This window comes from Leguminivora glycinivorella, chromosome 26 (assembly GCF_023078275.1).
Source record: "Leguminivora glycinivorella isolate SPB_JAAS2020 chromosome 26, LegGlyc_1.1, whole genome shotgun sequence".
NCBI lineage: Eukaryota > Metazoa > Arthropoda > Insecta > Lepidoptera > Tortricidae > Leguminivora > Leguminivora glycinivorella.
This window is the reverse complement of record NC_062996.1, coordinates 6,583,510-6,603,911: the sequence shown is the minus strand read 5'-3', so window position 1 is coordinate 6,603,911 and position 20,402 is coordinate 6,583,510. Positions and strand designations below refer to the sequence as shown.

General features: G+C 38.0%; 2 protein-coding genes across 2 annotated transcripts in view; both read left to right on the top strand.

Annotated features, from left to right (window-relative positions):
* The first annotated feature begins 2,010 nt into the window (after positions 1-2,010).
* On the top strand, positions 2,011-3,355 carry LOC125240126 (salivary glue protein Sgs-3-like). The gene is made up of 2 exons (XM_048147973.1): positions 2,011-2,053; positions 2,739-3,355. Coding segments are annotated over exons 1-2 (618 nt in total). The 5' UTR covers positions 2,011-2,052.
* Positions 3,356-6,768: 3,413 nt separating this feature from the next.
* LOC125239945 (modular serine protease-like) overlaps positions 6,769-20,402 on the top strand; it is a 28,014-nt gene continuing 14,380 nt past the window's right edge. The window contains exons 1-5 of the mRNA XM_048147729.1: positions 6,769-6,957; positions 11,937-11,988; positions 15,876-15,986; positions 16,185-16,244; positions 19,017-19,133. Coding sequence (XP_048003686.1) covers positions 6,927-6,957; positions 11,937-11,988; positions 15,876-15,986; positions 16,185-16,244; positions 19,017-19,133 — 371 coding nt within the window. The 5' untranslated portion in view covers positions 6,769-6,926. The remainder of the gene's footprint in view (positions 6,958-11,936; positions 11,989-15,875; positions 15,987-16,184; positions 16,245-19,016; positions 19,134-20,402) is intronic.

Below are 20,402 nucleotides of genomic sequence, written 5' to 3'. Positions count from 1 at the left end.
TGAATAACTTTCGTGAAATTCACACTGCTTCCTGTATTTTGACGCAAAGGTTTGCACTGTCAGCTCGGCTGCCCAAAGCCTTTCCGCGCACTCGCGCAGTGTCGTTATAAGGCGTTGCCATGGTTACAGAGCCAAACAATGCGTTTTCAGTTTTTTCGATACTGCGCGCATGCGCGGAAAGCCGGCGGACGCTGGCTTTGGGGAATAGATCTTTATGTAGGGTTTTAAAGATCTATGCACGACCCTGTAAATGACGAATAACAGTTCGGGAGTAGAAAAAACACGTTATAATATATACATTTTGTTTTTCTTTTGACCATTTCCTGCACCCTTTTCACACCATAAGAGTAGAGGCATAGACTATGGCGTCAATCATTAAACAAGCTGACGCAAAAAAGTATTAAGTTTATGTAGCAAAACAAAAAAAAATACATAAAAAGGATTTATCTCATCGCCGAAACAATGTTCTAATTACGACGACTATAAAGTATGTTTAGTTTAAACAAGTAGATTTGTGGATGTTTATTTTATCTCCTTTTTCATCGCATTGTTTCAAAATAAGCAAGAAATTAAATAGTTTGGGGCAATTTTTCTAATTGCCACAACGATGAAATAATCTTAGTCCAAAAAACTATACTTCTGCTTGTCCTATCATGATGCCAAAGCAATGAAATTATTCAGTGGATTGCACGAAATTCTTTTGCGATATATTTAGATAGAAAAAAATACCAATATTTGAAAGAGGTTGTGGCAATTAGTCTAAGAATGCTAAATCTGAAAATGACCCCCGATCATTTTTATAAAGAAAATTCTAAAGTATAATGCTACCTAGAAGAAAGCAAGAACTTCGCTCAATCACTAAAAGGAATGAAATTAGTATTAGTATTAGCAAAGAGGATCGAGTATTATAGAGTTACTGTTAAAGTAAAATGTGTAATCACAGTGCATAGACTGCCATCTCTCGACACAAGCTTAAAACTTTTGAACCTCAGTTTTGACAATTTGGCACATGTTGTTGTTGTTAGCTTGATATGTGTTAAAAATGACAAATATTAATATTAGCGCCATCTAGTCCAGCGTTCCCCAAAGGTGTAACGCCATCTAGGCCACCGTACCTTTTTTTCTATGGCTTTGAGGTACGTTTTTTTCTTAGACTTAGAAGAGTTACATATGTCTTGGGTATTAGTAACCTACCTATATGAAATGTTTTTGAAAATTTGAGATTAATTAATGCGATTGTTTTTTTTTACTGTAGGGATTTGGAAATCAACTGTAGTTTTATTGTTTTTTAGGCTCTTTTAAGGTAGGAACATACTCAATACTCGGTCGACGGTCGTGGACGTGGCCTTGAGTGCATGGACGTCCGATCGAAATCTGGCTCGCTGGATGTTTTGGTCAGCCGAAGCCACGTCCCGAAGACCGTGCACACTGATCGGTCACGGTCGCGGTCGCTCGACCGCGGACGTCCGCGTAGTATGTTCCTAGCTTTAGTGTCCTTTTTTTTGTCGGAGTGGGGAATGCGTCACGCATCGTCCCCCTAGCCGCGGGAAGGCCTTGATGGGTGGTGTCTGGGACTCCTTCGGCCCCCTCTCTTGTCGAGAGAGAGGGAAAGAGGTTTACCCACTAAACCCCACTCCGTCGTTTCGCCCTCTGTGCCGCTCGCGAGGGCGTCATGGGATCATCGGGTCTCCTCTGTCCACCATGGCGCCCTTCGGCAGCCCCGAATTGTTTCAGGGCATCTGCTAGCTTATAGTGTCCTACTGCTGGGCAAAGGTCTCCCCTCGTTCTTTCCACTCGACCCTGTTGTCGGCGTTTTTCCCACCATTTTGGTATATGGTACCTATATTAAAAAAATATTGATTTAATCGTTGCTTAATGAATCATTAAAACATTTACGACACTGACGCAAGTTTCGGTCAATTTAGCATCTTAATGGACAATCATTATGTACACATTTGAGCAGATATCACATTGCTTTTATAATTACATAAGTATTAAAGTAAACTACACGCTAAATATACGAAAATAAAACGATTTAAAAAGAGCGCAATTAGTGAGTATATTTAATTTTAATCCTTGTACCAAGGATACTGGCGACATTTCCTCGCTTATATGTTTATGGCAATGCCGATACTGAAACGATAGAGGAATATATAAGGGACGAGATGTAACTCCTACATCAGTAAATGCGAATTATTTGTAGTGACATCTAGCGACTATCACGCGTCAAATAGCGTAAATTATCAGTACTGCTACTTGTCAATAGATGTCGCGACAAACGAAGAGTCTAATGCTCACCAATTTTAGCTAATGTCACAATAGTATTAATCAGTATTCTATTTTTCATTCATTCTGCTTGTAATATAAGTTGTAAACTGTTTACATTTTTGGCAGACGAGACACTGTTGACACCTAGTATCGAGTAGTGGTACTGATAATTTACGCTATTTGACGCGTGATTGACGCTAGATGTCACTACAAATAACCCGCATTTACTGATGTATGGAGTTACAACTCTTCCCATACTAATTCCTCTATGCTGATACTGAAATCTATGGAGACAGAATTTCAAAACCACACGTTACTCTGTCTGTACAGTCAAGTTCATAAATATGTGTACATTTTTTCACCTTAACTCTTTGTAATAAGATGAAAAAATGTACACATATTTATAAACTCGACTGTACCTAGCCTCTTGTATTCTGTTTATTAACTTACTAGTAATAATTTTGTTGCAGTGTTAGCAATTCTTCTTGCGGTTGCGCTAGCAGCAGCTCACGAACAGAAAAATATGAAAAACGACCCCCTTGTGTTCATATCCAACCCTGTAGAATCTGAGCTTCCTGGCCACTGGGTTCCGCAGAGCATCCTTAAAGTAATCCTTAACAGACCAAACAACCCATCCACAAAACAGCCTTTGAACCATTCACCCAAGAAATTGATTAATTTAAAATCAAAATCTACATCTAAAATCACTACACCTATACCTACTACAGCTACCAAGCCACCGACCACAACTTTCGTAACTGAAAAAATAACTGTATCAACTACTAAGAAAATAGTTACAGAAGAAGCCACTAAAGACACGACACAAAGAACAACAACGGAACCAACGACAACAGAAGCAACAGAAGCAACAACAGTAACAACAGTAACAAATCCTCCAAAGCCGACTGCACCTACAGTGCCATCAACATCTGCGAAGCCTACACCACCCACAGCTATTACAGAACCCATAGTTCCTATAGAACCTACAGAACCTATACTACCGACAGAACCCGCAGTACCGACAAAACATACGAGGTCAACAACAACTACTACTACTGAAACATCTAGCAATCCTGCTAATGGCTAATAAAGCTATAAATAATAAATAGTGCTTGCTTACATCTATAAACCTGAAATTTCAAACTTTTTCTACAAAACCCTAAAAACCATGAGATCTTACAATCCTTATATCTTATACTTTTAAACGAGCAATTCTTGTATATTTATTTATTTATTTATTTATATATATATTTATTTACACTGACGATCTCGGAAACCGCTCTAACGATTTCGCAGAAATTTGTTATGTGGGGGTTTTTGGGGGTGAAAAATCGGTCTAACTTATCCTTAGGTCCCGGAAAACGCGAATTTTCGAGTTTTCATGCGTTTTTCTTCGCGCGCCATCTCGTGTGCAGTAGTTGTACTGTTAAGACAGAATTCTTTCGGTCGATGTAAGTACTATTTATTGCAAACACTAGATGGCGACACAGGTCAAGGCTAAAACGAATAGAAAATACACTATTTGAGTTTTTGTGGCGAAATGCGCGCCATCTCGTGTGGAGTAGTTGTGTTGTTAAGGCTGAGAATTCTTTCGCTCGATGTAGGTACTATTCATTTTTGAACTAGATGGCGACACATGTCAAGGATACGAAACAGAACCCCAGATATTAGGAAAAAATGCCCCAAATATTTCAATAGTTATTTGTTATACAAGAGTGCAAAGTTGTATTTTAACGCCGAGTGTGAAATTGAAAAAACGAGCAAACAAAAGGATTCTATAGTTGAACCACGAGCGAAGCGAGTGGTTCGAGAATAGAATCCAAAGCTTGCGAGTTTTTCAACACACGAGAAGTAAAATACATTTGCACTCGTGTGTAAAAATTTTCGCCTCACTATAGCTAGGAAAGTACAACGCAAAAAACGCGTTTATCACTGCTTCCAGTAGTTCCACAGGTGGTAAAACATCTTCATCACTAGATTAACCCACTTTTATCCATTTTAAAGCAGAAAATTGGCCTCTATTCAAGGTCAAATTACTTTATCCACTAGTAGTGGATAAAATGCGTTTTTACCAGCTGGTGTTAAAGCACAAAACACGTGTTTCCGGGCTAGTGAGGGGAAAACAATCTTTACTTTCCGCTGAGTTACGATCATAGGTGTGAGAAATCGTAAGTACCATACAGGTCAATTCTCCATCGAGATTCAAAAATCGCCCCCTGCCCGTCTACCTTGAGTACCTCGACCCTACGTTTTATGCTGTTGGTCATTAACTGCGTTTTGGTCCTGTTCATTGTAAGACCAACTTGAAGGCTTGCTGAGCTTAGATCTTGGAGTATTACTTGGAGTCTTCGGGCTGATGAGGAATACAGGACAGTGTCATCGGCGAAACGGAGATTTGTTAGTCTTCTGTCGTCGATGACAATGCCTTTGTTTTCCCATGAGGCCGCCAAGCTTCTGAAACCTGTTCAAGGGTGCAAGTGAAAAGTTTCGGGGATAGTGGGTCTCCCTGTTTTACGCCTCTACTGATTTTGAACAGCTGGCTTGTAATTTTATATTGGCTGTACTGTTATTGTAAATAGACTCTAGTAAATCTATGTACGTAAACTCTATTTCCTGATGGCCAAGTGAACTGAATATGGAGTCATGGGTAATGCTGTCAAAAGCCTTTGTATATTCTAAATATAAGGTAATGGCGCCTATTAACGTGGTACTTCAGGAAGATTTCAAAAGATTCCAAAAAATTAAGGGTATCAAAGCTCGTTAACGACCACAAATATTTTTTTTATGGAAGAGTATTTATTGAACTATTAGTTTTGAATAGTTTTTGGATAATTTTAGTATATTATATGTCATAAAATAATTATTGAAGCCAGCATACCTAAATTTTCTATTACCGTGGTAATGAACAGGCTGCGGTTCTATTAACGCGAATTGAGATTTCATTACCGAGGGTATGAATGACAGTGTTTTTCTGCCATCGGTAAATAGAAACCCATCTCAAAATTCGGAGCTTAATACCGACGGTTGAATATACAAATTATGACAAATACATATACCTATACTATCTTCCTTTATGAATACCCACAGAAGACTCAGTTTCATCTAAGAAATCTGTACTTACGGTACTCTAAATGTCATATTTTATACAAGACTAATATGTCGCTCGGTAATAGATACTTCTTTAGGAACCTATTACCGACCCAAACAAATATTGCAACTTTATATTAAAACCAAGTGCACAGTATCGAATGAGGCGAAATACCTATTGTGTGCAATTCAGAATGTGCAGAATTGCGAACAGGAAGAATCGCCACTGTTCACAAGTAATTACTGTCCACAATAGCGAATGAGGTGAAATACTAATTGCGTAGAATTCAGATTATCCAGAATTGCGAATAGGAAAAAGTGACATTGGCAAGAACGTCGCATAATCCGTAAAATCTAGCTATCAACTTACAAGGGCCAACTACCGAACACTGTCGTACTTAATGTACCAAAATCTAAAACAATTAGCTTATACCGCCTTGACACTGGCAAAATAGTCCCACCAATGAAACTGAGGCCATTTCAGGGCCAAAGTGTCCCAAAATTTTCATACATTTTTGTTACTTTCCCCTTTTGTTGCCCCATACAACATGTACGGAAAATGGTAACAAAATAAGAAAAAAATATGGGACAATTTTTTTTACTACTAGGATTGAAAAAGCTAGTGATTCTGAGTAGAAATTGCATATTTTTTTTTCAAATAAGTGGCAAAAAAAAAATGCTCACAGCTTCCTATATCTTTTCTCAAACTTCACGTTTTATGTTTTATAAAAAAAAACCGGCCAAGAGCGTGTCGGGCCACGCTCAGTGTAGGGTTCCGTAGTTTTTCGTATTTTTCTCAAAAACTACTGAACCTATCAAGTTCAAAACAATTTTCCTAGAAAGTGTTTATAAAGTTCTACTTTAGTGATTTTTTTCATATTTTTTAAACATATGGTTCAAAAGTTAGAGGGGGGGACGCACTTTTTATTCCTTTAGGAGCGATTATTTCCGAAAATATTAATATTATCAAAAAACGATCTTAGTAAACCCTTATTCATTTTTAAATACCTATCCAACAATATATCACACGTTGGGGTTGGTATGAAAAAAAATATCAGCCCCCACTTTACATGTAGGGGGGGTACCCTAATAAAACATTTTTTTCCATTTTTTATTTTTGCACTTTGTTGGCGTGATTGATATACATATTGGTACCAAATTTCAGCTTTCTAGTGCTTACGGTTACTGAGATTATCCGCGGACGGACGGACGGACGGACGGACGGACGGACGGACGGACGGACGGACAGACAGACATGGCGAAACTATAAGGGTTCCTAGTTGACTACGGAACCCTAAAAACAAAAATAATTCACACTAAAGATGAGATCGATGACACACGTAATTATCAATTGCTAAGCTAAATAAAAACCAAACTAACCTAACAGGAAAATGACTTACAAACCGGTATTGGTCAGTCGTCTCAGGACTTCCCAGGCAGACGGTTTTGACATGACGTCGATAGCAATAAATTCTTTAAAATCATAGACATTTTATACAAGTTCTTTTATAATCATAGTGTAGTGCCTTAAAGTGTAGTGTTTGTGATATGTATAAAGTGAACTATATAATATGTTTCGTTATATACTTCTGGCATTTTTAGGTAAGTTTCTTATCGTATTTTACCTTGAGTTGTATAGTGTTGTTTATTAAAACCTCTGTTTTTTGTATATTAGATATTTTGATCATAGTACCTAATTCGCGGTGAATCAACTTTTCTTTGCCAGGAAAATTTCGCATACTTCGACTACATGTGGTCAGAAAATTTAATTGGGATTTAGTCTAATTAATGTATAATTATTATATTAAAGACAAATATAATAGCTACGCAATACAACATGTAATTATAGGATTTCCTATTTTATAACTTTGTTTCGAGCAGTGACCCAGTGGACATAGCTGTCCCTCACTTTTGTATGAAAAAAGTGTCTCTTCCACTGGGTCACATATTGTTTTAATTAAAAATGAATCGTTTTTAAATTTTTCCGTAATTGGTATACGTGAAATAAGGATCTTTATTCACGATGGTAAGGTTAAAAATCACAAAAGTAGACCTAATAATAAGTAAGGGTAATTCTTGCAAAAAGCAAGAAAAAGTTGATTCATTGTATGAAATTTGTACCTTGACTTTATTTACGTTTGAAGTAGGTATTTAACGTTTTAATTGTTGTTTAATCGGTTTAAAATGGGTTTTTTATCCCAGATAATAAGAAGGTAGTTTTTATTACCTCAATTTGCGTTAACGATCTGTGTTTTTTTTTTTACGAAATTTAGAACTAGACAGGAAATACAATACAATATTAATAGTTATTTGTTATACAAGGGGGCAAAGTTGTATTTTACCGCCGAGTGTGGAATTAAAAAACGAGCAAGTGAAAGGATTCTATAGTTGAACCACGAGCGAAGCGAGTTTTTTAACCACAAGAAGTAAAATACATTTGCACCCGAGTGTAACACAAAACTTTTCCCCTCACTATAGCGAGGAAACTACAACGCAATAAATGCGTTTATCACTGCTTCCAGTAGTTCCATAGGTGGTAAATCATCTTTATTACTAGATTCACCTACTTTTATCAATTTTAAAGCAGTTGTTTTGACTTTATTCAAGGCCAAATTACTTTACCCACTAGTGGATAAAATGCGTTTTTACCCGCTGGTATTAAACGACAAAACACGTGTTTCCGAGCTAGTGAGGGGAAAATACTTTTTATTGCACACCTCCATAAAATACAACAATACAAAATAAAGAAGCAACAAAAACAAAGGTAAACAGCAGGAAGTCTTAACATTTATATTTAAATCTTATATGTATTGGAAATTTAACAATATAAATCCTATTTTTAAAGTGGGGTAAATAATTTGTGTAGTATAAATAGTACTTAAAATAAAATATTTTATGCAGTGCACGACATAAAGCACCACATAATTAGTAGAAACATATGGACAGTAGTTATGTTTAAACATAATTTCTATTTAATAAGTCAAAGAGAAAGATATTAAAGTAAATGAATTGACCGTGACGTCACTCCTCAGTATTTCAGAGTAATTCCATATTAGCAAATCGTTTTGACAGTTCTTAAAAAGAAGCTGATTCGACTTGTAGGAAAGTCGTAGGTTGCTTTTCATTTCATTTAGATATAAGTTAGGTAAATTTATATCTAAATGAAATCTGTAAACAAACATACTTAACCTAAAATGTTTGCAACCAGTCGATTTTAACGATTTAACTACGGAACTCTGCTCTTTGCCAGGTTTTTTGGCTATTAAAGCTATTATAGTTATTTAATTGATCTATTATTTCATGTAACCTGTTTGGCTGGATGTCAATTAAACGTCTACCTCAATTTTATATCGACAAATTGTGAGTGTGCACGGAAAACGTCCCACTTTGTTGTTTTCTATAAAGCCGCTTTGTCCGTTTATTCATATAAAGATACAAGTAAATCTCGCCTTAATGGTAACCGACAAAGTGGGACGTTTTACTAAACACACTCACAATTGATGAATCTTACGTATAATCTACGACGTATCTTTAGGTATATGTAAACAAAATGTTCCCTCAAAAGGCAGCAGATGAGAGTAAATGAAAGGTATACACAACCGAATAAGATATAAGATCAGCCCCTTTAGCACAACTTGCCATGTCGCGCGCGAGTCCATACATCAAGCGCGACTTCAAGTGTGGACTCGCGCGCGACAAGGCAAGTTGTGCTAAAAGGTCTGAGCCATTTCTTACTTTAATGTACTATATGAGTATGCAAGAAAAATGATATCTACGTAAAACAATATATATGTACCTACAGTCGTAAGATTATTAAATTGATAACCTCACTGACCTTAATTATTATTGACATAGGATATCGCACGCACCAAACAGAATATAATCACGAGAGTGGATTCTCGATAAAACCCTTAAAAGACGATAAAAGACGGACGGACGGACGGACGGACGGACGGACGGACGGACGGACAGACAGACACGTCAAACTTATAACACCCCGTTGTTTTTGAGTCGGGGGTAAAAAAATACTAGAATATTATAACTGTTTACTATTTCCTTTGACTGAAAACACCGTGGGGTCACTATCCACTAGCCCAAACCGGTCGTAAGAAGATGTAATGTGTTCGACCGGTTAGCCAAGACTATAATCTAGTCTTGTAGTTACTCGCCCAGCGGAGAGCTATCAATATCGCCGTGTCTCTTTTAATTTGCACGGGGGTGCTTATCTTTTGTTCGTTTTTATAGCCGATAGCTCATAGCTTACTAGCTCGCGGTGGGACCAGTGCCTATCGTCGTGATCTAGGCCCCGTGAGATTAGAGATGACTCATGCCCCCATTTGCAAGGTAAAAGGCGCTTTCTTTGAAAACAATAGTCGTCACACGCAATCTGTAAGGTCTTCATTCATTGTCGGACAAGGCCGGTCAATTTAACTGTAAACTAATAATTAGACTAGAATAGACGCTAGACGAGACGACTAAAAAAAACTAGTTTTACGAAAGCGACTGCCATCTGCATCTGACCTTCCAACCCACTGTGCGTTGAAGTTTCGCGTGACGTAGCTACAATTGTTACTTAGAAGTGACGTCACAAGCCCCCACTCCGGAACTTTTTTTTTTTTTTATTTGCCAGTCGCTTTTCGGTGAAGGAAAACATCGTGAGGAAACCGGACTAATTCCAATAAGGCCTAGTAACCCTTCGGGTTGGAAGGTCAGATGCAGATGGCAGTCGCTTTCGTGAAACTAGTGCCTACGCCAAATCTTGGAATTAGTTGTCAGAGTGGACCCCGGGCTCCCATGAGCTGTGGCAAATGCCGGGATAACGCAAGGAGGATGATGATGATGATCTTTATATTTTTTTATTGATTAACTAGAAAAAGCAAATATGTGTTCAGTATTTTTGAACGACGTTTCAGTATTTTCTAACTGACGGACTAAACAGAATGCCATTTTTTTTATGTAGTCGTCATCCCTATTAGAGTAGAATTAAGTAGGAATAAGGTAAGGTAGAATAGAATTAAGTAAAAAAAGAATAAAAGTAATCAATGGCGGTGAAGGTAAGGAATTTTTGTGCAAAAATTGAGTTGACCGTCTACGTGTAAGGTATGGTGCATTAAGACAAATTAAGACGATATACTTAGAAGGGGTCAATTTTCCATACAAACGCTCTCGACTAATTCCTCCTTGGTTTTAGAGCACTGTTTTTTTTTAACACAGATTTTTTTTTATCTGTGTCGGACCGTTTTGATATTTTTTTTATTCTTATTTTTAAAGACTGCTCATCAAAACTTTTCAAAAACGGCCTTATTCGTTATGGCGCAAAAAAAGGTGTGGTATCCAAAATTGGTGAGAATTAAGTAGCCAAAAAAACTAAACTGTCCAACACAGATAATTTCGTTGTTATTCAGATTTTTAAATTTCGTTACGATTGGTTAAGTTTTGAAGGAGGAATCAGTCGAGAGCGGAACGTTGATTTTAAAGATTTCTTCGCAATATTTTAAGTGAGTTGTTCTGAATAGACATTTTTTTTCGATAAATCTAGTTAATAACATTATTTTTATTATTATTTAGAGCCTAATGTGTCCCACTGCTGGGCAAATGCCTCCCCCCTCTTTTTCCACTCATCCCTGTTTGGAGCAACATCTGGCCAATCTTTCAAAAAGGAGTCCAAGTTATCCCGCCATCGCCGACGTGGTCTGCCGGTTCCCCGGTTTGACTCGTGGGGCTCCCATTCCGTGGTTATCTTGGCCCACAAGTCGTCCGGCATTCGGCAGACGTGGCCAGCCCAGTCCCATTTTAGCTTAGCCGCTTTTTGAGCTACGTCTATTATTTGAGTCTTAGAGCGCAGCGTGGTGTTTCGGACCCGGTCCCTTAACTTTACACCTAATATGCTGCGCTCCATAGCTCTTTGGCAAACCCCGAGTTTGGACTGCTGAGCTTTTGTCAAAGACCAAGTCTGAGCACCGTAGGTGAGAACTGGAAGTACGCACATGTCCATGAGCCTACGTTTGAATGACAGAGGTAGGTCTCCCTTCATCAAGTGCTTCATCGACCAATAGCTCTTCCAGGCGTTTTCAGTGCGTCTCTGGATCTCTTTGTCCTGTCGCGCCTGGAAAGAGACTATTTGGCCCAGATAAAGGTACTCCTGGACATATGCGATGTGTTCTCCGTTTATCTCAATCCTACGTTGTGTGCTTTGATTGGTCATGATCTTGGTCTTTGACATATTCATCTTTAGTCCAACATCGAGGCTTGCGTTGCTGAGGTCTTCTAGCATAAGACGTAGCTCAGATGCAGTTGAGGAGAACAAGACGATATCGTCGGCGAAACGGTTGGTTAACCTCTTATCACCGACGATGAAGCCCCTCTCTCCCCAACGAGGCGCAAGTTTTTGGAACACATGTTCTAAAGTTAATAACATTAGTATATTTAAATAAAATTCTCAAATTGAAAGGGGGGGGGGGGGCTCTTTCCATTTTAGCATTTTCGCTACTGTAGCGTCTTAACGATTGTACTCTTGGCTGTCGGCTCTGGAATTCCCCGGAAAACTGGTAGAAGTAAATTACCTTTTTTTTTTCTTTCAGCGTCATCACCGGTTTTGACAGCGGTGTACCCTGATCGGATTAACTTCTGCAGGTAACTAACAAACCAGTAAACAAGTTTTCTACATTTGATACCTACCTTATACAGTGTGTACCTAAATCGAATACGGGCGAATCTTTTATCGGTAGGTAGGTAGTATAGAACATAAGACATACATACATATAATTAGATAACTTTTATTATTAAATTATAACGGGACTTAATCGCGTAAAACTTACGTTTATATTTAACCCGACGTTTCGGACATGACATTACGTCCTTAGTCACGGGTAGACTGGCTGGGATTTGTATCAACATCTTCTAGCTGTACGAGTTTTTCGAACTACCCGCACTTGATTGTCATTAGTCACTTTTACGCTAGGGTTGCCACTCTGCCTATATACAACACACAACATCCGATGGTATGGGACCAAAAATATTCTCACGTTTACACTTGCTAATCACCGGATTCCACGAAGATGAAATCCCTTGCCCTTCATTTTGATTGAAATTACGATGATTCCTGATTTCATTCGCTTCACGTACTTTCCTGCTATAGTAAAGACGTTCAGTTGAAATGATTCTGAGTGGAAACCACATAAAAATGTCCAAATCCAAAAAAAAATGGGGTGAAAAGCAAAAAATTATGCAGTTCAATCCAGTGGTTTGGTCCTGACTCCAGCAAATGCAAAAATAGTTATTTGTTATACAAGGGGGCAAAGTTGTATTTTAACGCCGAGTGTGGAATTGAAAAACGAGCAAGTGAAAGGATTATATAGTTGAACCACGAGCGAAGCGAGTGGTTCGAGAATAGAATCCTGAACTTGCGTGTTTTTTAACACACGAGAAGTAAAATACATTTGCACCCGAGTGTAACACAAAACTTTTCCCCTCACTATAGCGAGGAAACTACAACACAAAAAATGCGTTTATCACTGCTTCCAGTAGTTCCGCAGGTGGTAAATCATCTTTATTACTAGATTCACCTACTTTTGTCAATTTTAAAGCAGTAATTTGACTTTATTTTAAGGTCAAATTACTTTACCCACTAGTGGATAAAATGCGTTTTTACCCGCTGGTATTAAAGGACAAAACACGTGTTTCCGAGCTAGTGAGGGGAAAAATAAATAAATAAGAAAAATAAATAAGTCTGCGGTTGCCGAGCATTTGCTGGAGTCAGGACCAAACCACTGGATTGAACTGCATAATTTTTGCTTTTCACCCCACTTTTTTTGGATTTGGAGATTATTATGTGGTTTCCACTCAGAATCGCGAGCTCTTTCAATCCTAATAGGAGAAAAAAACTATCCCAAGGTTTTTTCCCATTCCGTTACCATTTTTTCATACATTTTGTATGGCGGTAACGGAATCGAAGGTTCGAAAAATGTATGGAAATCTTAGGTCATTTTTTTTTCTCCTATTAGGATCTAAAGACCTCGCTATTCTGAGTATGAATCGCGTAAAAAATACCCATGTTAAGTATGAAAAAGTGGGGTGGACAACTTTGAAAAAAATTGCCCATTTACACATAGTGACGACCGGTCTGGCGCAGTCGGTAGTGACCCTGCCTGCTGCGCCGCGGTCCCGGGTTCGAATCCCGGTAAGGGCATTTATTTGTGTGATGAGCACAGATATTTGTTCCTGAGTCATGGATGTTTTCTATGTATATTATACAGGGTGTAAACGTAATACGGGCGAACCTCTTAACGGTGGTGAGTATAGGACGTATAAAATGTAATTAGATAACTTTTACTTAAAATTGAAATATTTTTTTTATCCATACAAATTAATTCGGCCCGCAATGTAATGCAAACACACTCCCGTTAAACGCTCGTTGACAGTTGTCATTGATTGTCATCGCAACCACGTTTACAGTACATTGCTGCTGAAATTTTTTTCAAAAATTCATTATGGGGTGAAAATTAAGAGTAAATCAAAAACACCTCTTAATTAATGATAACAATATTGAATTATACGCCTGGTTTCATTTATCGCCCTTATTACGTTTACGCGCTGTATATATCGTTGTCTGAGTACCCACAACACAAGTCTTCTTGAGCGTACCGTGGGCCTCAGTCAATCTGTGTAAGAATGTCCTATAATATTTATTTATTTATTTATTTATAGTCTGAATGAATTACGTCTCGTTTGATTTTTCACCCTTAAGTACACACTGGAGGTTTGAATTTAGTTCTTTTATTTGGCAACTAAGGTATGGTTTGACGTCAGGCAAATGAGATATAATAAATGACTACAATTGTACATTACGATACAAGTAAAAAAGGAAGTTCGAAACGAGTGGCGATAAATTAAAACACGACCGAAGGGAGTGTTTTAAATCGACACGAGTTACGAATTTCCTTTTCGCACGTGTATCGTACGACGTTTTCCAGTACAGATGGCCCTCCGAAGTTTCGACCTGACATATAATGAACCACTTCTCGCACTAGTGCGTAAAAAAAAACAACATCTGTACTGAAATAGTACATTACGATACAAGTGCGTAAAAAAGGAAGTTCGAAACGAGTGGCGATAAATTAAAACACGACCGAAGGGAGTGTTTTAAATCGACACGAGTTACGAATTTCCTTTTCGCACGTGTATCGTACGACGTTTTTCAGTACAGATGAGCCTCCGAAGTTTCGACCTGACATATAATGAACCACTTCTCGCACTAGTGCGTAAAGAAAACACCATCTGTACTGAAAATTCTATTACATTACCGGGTTCCCGGGGTCCCGGGTTCGAATCCCGGTAAGGGCATTTATTTGTGTGATGAGCACAGATATTTGTTCCTGAGTCATGGATGTTTTCTATGTATATAAAGTATTTATATATTATATATTTCGTTGTCTGAGTACCCACAACACAAGCCTTCTTGATCCTCAGTCAATATGTGTTACTCGTAAATTAGTTTATTCTTACTAATTTAATGAGTTCATTGTATTGGAACTGGGTTTATCCCTGTTTACTAGGAACTAGCAAATTCATTACCATTAGAGGATATTAATAGTCGGCGTTACAAGTTGCAATAGAAGATTTATACACTGTGTAACATGAGAAAACCGAATAATTTTAACATTACTTGTTCAAAATTAACATACATTAGGGACCTATATGCTATTATGTCCCGTTTGGTGACACTGACAGTGACACGTTACACTTTTCACAACTCCCGTTCCTCCCGTGGGTATCGTAGAAGTTGACTGTGGGATATGGGTTCAATTGTGTTGTGGGATGGGATGGCAACCTGTCACTGCAATATCACATTTTTTTATCTTTCAAACTATTTTTAACCCCGGATGCAACAACGACGTGGTGTTATAAGTTTGACGTGTCTGTCTGTCTGTTTGTGTGTCTGTCTGTTTGTGTGTGTGTATGTCTGTGGCATCGTAGCTCCCGAACTGATGAACCAATTTAGATATAGTTTTTTCTTTGAAAGTTGAATTAGTCGGAAGTCGAAAATCGGTGCACTATGTCGCGGTCGGGGTTTTTTAGAAGTTTAATTTTGTGGTTATTATGTTTCAAGTGTTCAACTCACAAATTTGCTAAAACTGGCCCTGAAACGTGAAAAACTTCATGTGCTACGTCTACCCCTTTTGGGAACACAGAGTGTATCTTTGTATGTCTGTATGTTTCAGCAAAGATATATGTAACTCCGTATAGACGGATAAAGTCTAAGAAAAAAACGTACCTCAAAACCATAACGAACAAGGTACGGTGGCCAAAATGTCGTTACACCTTTGGGGAACGCTCGGCTAGATGGCTCTAATAAAAATATTTGACATTTTAACACATATCAAGCTAAGAATATGCGCCAAATTGTCAAGACTGAGGTTCAAAAGTTAAGCCTGTGTCAAGAGATGGCAGTCTATGCACTGTGATTACACATTTTACTTTGACAGTAACTCTCTATAATACTCTATCCTCTTTGGTTTCAGTAAGAATGAGTTTTCGTGCACGGACGGCGCATGCGTGAGCCTGGACCGGCGGTGTGACGGCGAGAGAGATTGCGCTGACGGCAGCGATGAATTCAGCTGTGGGGTCGGCTCGTGAGTACACATATTACAGTAGTATGGTTTTCCTCAGACGATATTTAATTTATCCGGTCAAAAAGTATGTCACTAGAAAAGGCGCAAAATTAAGATTTTCTATGAACAATAAACATTCGCGCCTCCATTGGCCGCTCTTTTCTCTAGTGACGAAAATGGCTTCCCGTTATAAAAGTTTAATGGTTTTATTTTTTCCAGAAATCAGTTAGAACTTCAGGATTTGGTGCTACATCGACACAAGCGGCAGTCCGGGTGTCGGTAAGTTGTATTGATACCTACTTTTTTTCATAAATAATTAAGCCGTATTTGGGCCATTTTTTTCAAAATTGTCCACCCCACTTTTTTTTTGGATTTGGAAATTTTTATGTGGTTTCCACTCAGAATCGCGAGCTTTTTCAATTCTAATAGGAGAAAAAAGGTGTCCCAAGGTTTCTTTCCCATTCCGTTACCATTTTTTCATACATTTCGTATGGCGGCAACGGAATGGAAGGTTCGAAAAAATTTATGGAAATCTTGGAACATTTTTTTTCTCCTATCAGGATCGAAAGAGCTCGCGATTCTGAGTATTAATCGCGTAAAAATACACATGTTACAAAAAAAATAGGATGGACTTTGAAAAAAAAAATCCCATTCGATAAAACAGCTAGCCTATATAAAATTTAGCAGACACAACGCTGAAATAAACTGGCTCTGACCACTGGAAGTTCTAAAAAGATTGGTATAAAGAGCTGGAATCCGGGAAAAAATATAGACAGAAGGATTATGCGACGTTCTTGCCAAAGTCACTTCTTCCTATTCGCAATTCTGGACAATCTGAATTCTACGCAATTAGTATTTCACCTCATTCGCTATTCTGCACAGTTATTACTTATGAACAGTGGCGATTCTTCCTGTTTGCAATTCTGCACAATCTGAATTGCACACAATAGTTTTTGACCTCATACGCTATTGTGTGCAGTCATTATTTGTGTACAGTAGCGATTTTTCCTCTTCGCAATTCTGCACAATCTAAGTTCCACACAGTAGGTATTTCGCCTCATTCGTTACCGTGCGCAGCCGTTATTTATGTACAGAATAGTTTCTTCCTATTCGCAATTCTACGCAATCCGAATTCGACGCAATAGGTATTTCACCTCAATCGTTATTGTGCATAGTCATTATTTGTATACGGTATAGTTTCTTCCTATTCGCAATTATACGCAATTCGAATTCCACACAATAGGTATTTCGCGTCATGCGCTATTGTGCACAGTCATTACTTGTGTACAGTATAGTTTCTTCCTATTCGCAATTTTACGCAATCTGAATTAGACCCAATAGTATTTCACCTCATTCGATTTTATGCACAGTCATTGCTTGTGTACAATCTCGTTCTGCACAATCTCAGCTTCCTCAATCCCCGCAAACACGCACACATAGAAACGCAGAAATCTCCTAACATGAGCTATAAGTCGCTGAGGAGTTTCGTTCTGACCTATTATCAGCAGTTCTACTTCATCAAATGTCACAATGTGAACTATTATAGCATGACAAATAGAACGTTTCCCAAAAAATACGAAGGAAAAGCTTTTCGCACTACATTTGTAATTATTTAGTAAACATTGGCCTATACCTCTAGCCAGCAAACGTTTGATTTTAACATTTTATTTACAAGATATTGATATGGTGACTAGTTAGATTTATTTTATTTTGTAATTGGGTGTCAAAATTTAATACAGTGCTTGTAACAACGCCATCTGTAGCATGACACCTAAATATTATTTTTGCTGAGTGTGTATAACGGTAGTTAATATTAATAATGCTATATGGAGCTTTGCCTACGCTAGTGCGCCACGGAAGGCACTTTCTGCGTTCCTGTGTGTGTGTGTTTGCGGGGATTGAGGAAGCTGAGATTGTGCAGAACGAGATTGTACACAAGTAATGACTGTGCATAAAATCGAATGAGGTGAAATACTATTGGGTCGAATTAAGATTGCGTAGAATTGCGAATAGGAAGAAACTATAATGTACACAAATAATGACTGTGCACTAAAGCGCATGAGGCGAATTACCTATTGTGTGGAATTCGAATTGCGTATAATTGCGAATAGGAAGAAACTATACCGTATACAAATAATGATTATGCACAATAACGATTGAGGTGAAATACCTATTGCGTCGAATTCGGATTGCGTAGAATTGCGAATAGGAAGAAACTATTCTGTACATAAATAACGGCTGCGCACGGTAACGAATGAGGCGAAATACCTACTGTGTGGAACTTAGATTGTGCAGAATTGCGAAGAGGAAAAATCGCTACTGTACACAAATAATGACTGCACACAATAGCGTATGAGGTCAAAAACTATTGTATGCAATTCAGATTGTGCAGAATTGCAAACAGGAAGAATCGCCACTGTTCATAAGTAATAACTGTGCAGAATAGCGAATGAGGTGAAATACTAATTGCGTAGAATTCAGATTGTCCAGAATTGCGAATAGGAAGAAGTGACTTTGGCAAGAACAAGTAGGTATAGTCCTGGGTCTTAATTTGTTAGAAATTGTGTCACAAAGGGAGCAAAATGATCTATGAATCTACGGCGAGGGATTTTATTCAATCTTGAGCGTAGCGAAGGATTAAAAAATAAGTGTCTACTCTGATCCTTCAGAAGGATTTCCTCCTAGCAGGGAAGTTTGGTTCCTCTTAGCAGGGAAGAGAAGGCCCCTCTCTGAAATAAATAAATAATAAAGCTTCATTTGTTCCACGCATACTTAAAACATGAATGAAAAACAATAGGCATACTTAAGAGAAAAAGGAAAAAATAAAATTAACTTAAAATAAATATCTGGGCCCCTTTCGGGTAAAAGCCTTCCCCAAGGAATTCCACTCTTCTCTGTCTTGAGCTGTCTCTGTCCATTTTGGACCTGCCGTTGCCACTAATTTCGTTCGACCATCTCCCAAGTGGACAGCCTCTGCCTCTTAAGTCCAGCCACTGGGCCACTGGGCCTCTCTGAAATAGTCATGTGAAAATAATATTTTATATTTTGCAGTAAAAACCAGTGGCCCTGTCGGGATGGAACCTGTATACCTTTCGACGGGAAATGTGACGGAGTAGTCGACTGTCCCGATGCGAGCGACGAGACTCACGCCCTCTGTCGAAATATGCGGTAAGCTATTATATTTTTTATAGATTTTTTTTAGACACAAATATCCGCAACGAGCTTAAATTAAAATACGCTAAAATTCTGGCAAAATTACCGGTCTGGCTCAGTCGGTAGTGACCCTCCCTGCTAAGCCGCGGTCCTGGGTTCGAATCCCGGTAAGGGCATTTATTTGTGTGATGAGCACAGATATTTGTTCCTGAGTCGTGGATGTTTTCTATGTATATAAGTATGTATTTACCTATTTAAGTATGTATATCGTCGCTTGGCACCCATAGTACTTGATAGTACAAGCTTTGCTTAGTTTGGGGCTAAGTTGATCTATGTAAGGTGTCCCCAATAGTTATTTATTTATTTTATTTTAGTTATTTAGTCATTAAGGTTTAAAAAATGGTTACTTTTTGAAGTAGGCAGAAAGCAAAAGTGACTATGATTGGTCTCTTCAACTCTTTGATTACTTCCTCCAATTTCCACGTCTCTATACATTTATAACCGACTTTGAACAGAAAGTAGGTACTACCTAAGTATTTTTAGTAAACAATTGGGTGACAATTTGCAAAAAAGCGACCACTTCCGTCCTTGGGCATCCAAACAACCAGAAGGGTAAGTAAGTAAGTAAGTAAATATTCTTAACCCTTAAAGCTTTCCTGTCACTTTTTTAGTACAGTCACTTAATGTGACCTAGAGTTTAAACACTAAGTGCTACCTAAAAATGTCAAACACCAAGGACCAAGAGTCTGGAGTCATGGAGTATGTTATGGATATACGCAATAAAATTATATATCAGCTTCTATTTCTGGATAAGGAGAATCAATATGATCCCACTATGTTGCCAGATGCCAATATGATCAAGAAATATGTAATTTTTAATGTGAAAGTTAACTTTTCCTGTGCTCAGAATTCAGTCGTCAATCTAATAAAGAAACAAGAAAGTCAAGACTGTGAGACCACAATGAATGGTTTGAATATTTACGTATTTAGTCTTAATACTTACAATAATTGTAATTTATAACTAGCCGTAGCTTTGAAACTTACAGATTTATTAAATATTTTTGAATGTGGGTAGTTTTACACGTTACAATGGGACAGACGTGAAAACATTTAATTTCTTGTTCAGACGGATGTTGTGCAGAGTTCGAAACGAGATTATTTTTAATTCCGTATACCTACCGATATACATACATACATACATACATACATACAATCACGCCTGTATCCCGTAAAGGGGTAGGCAGAGCACATGAAACCACTAAAGCTTCAGGGCCACTCTTGGCA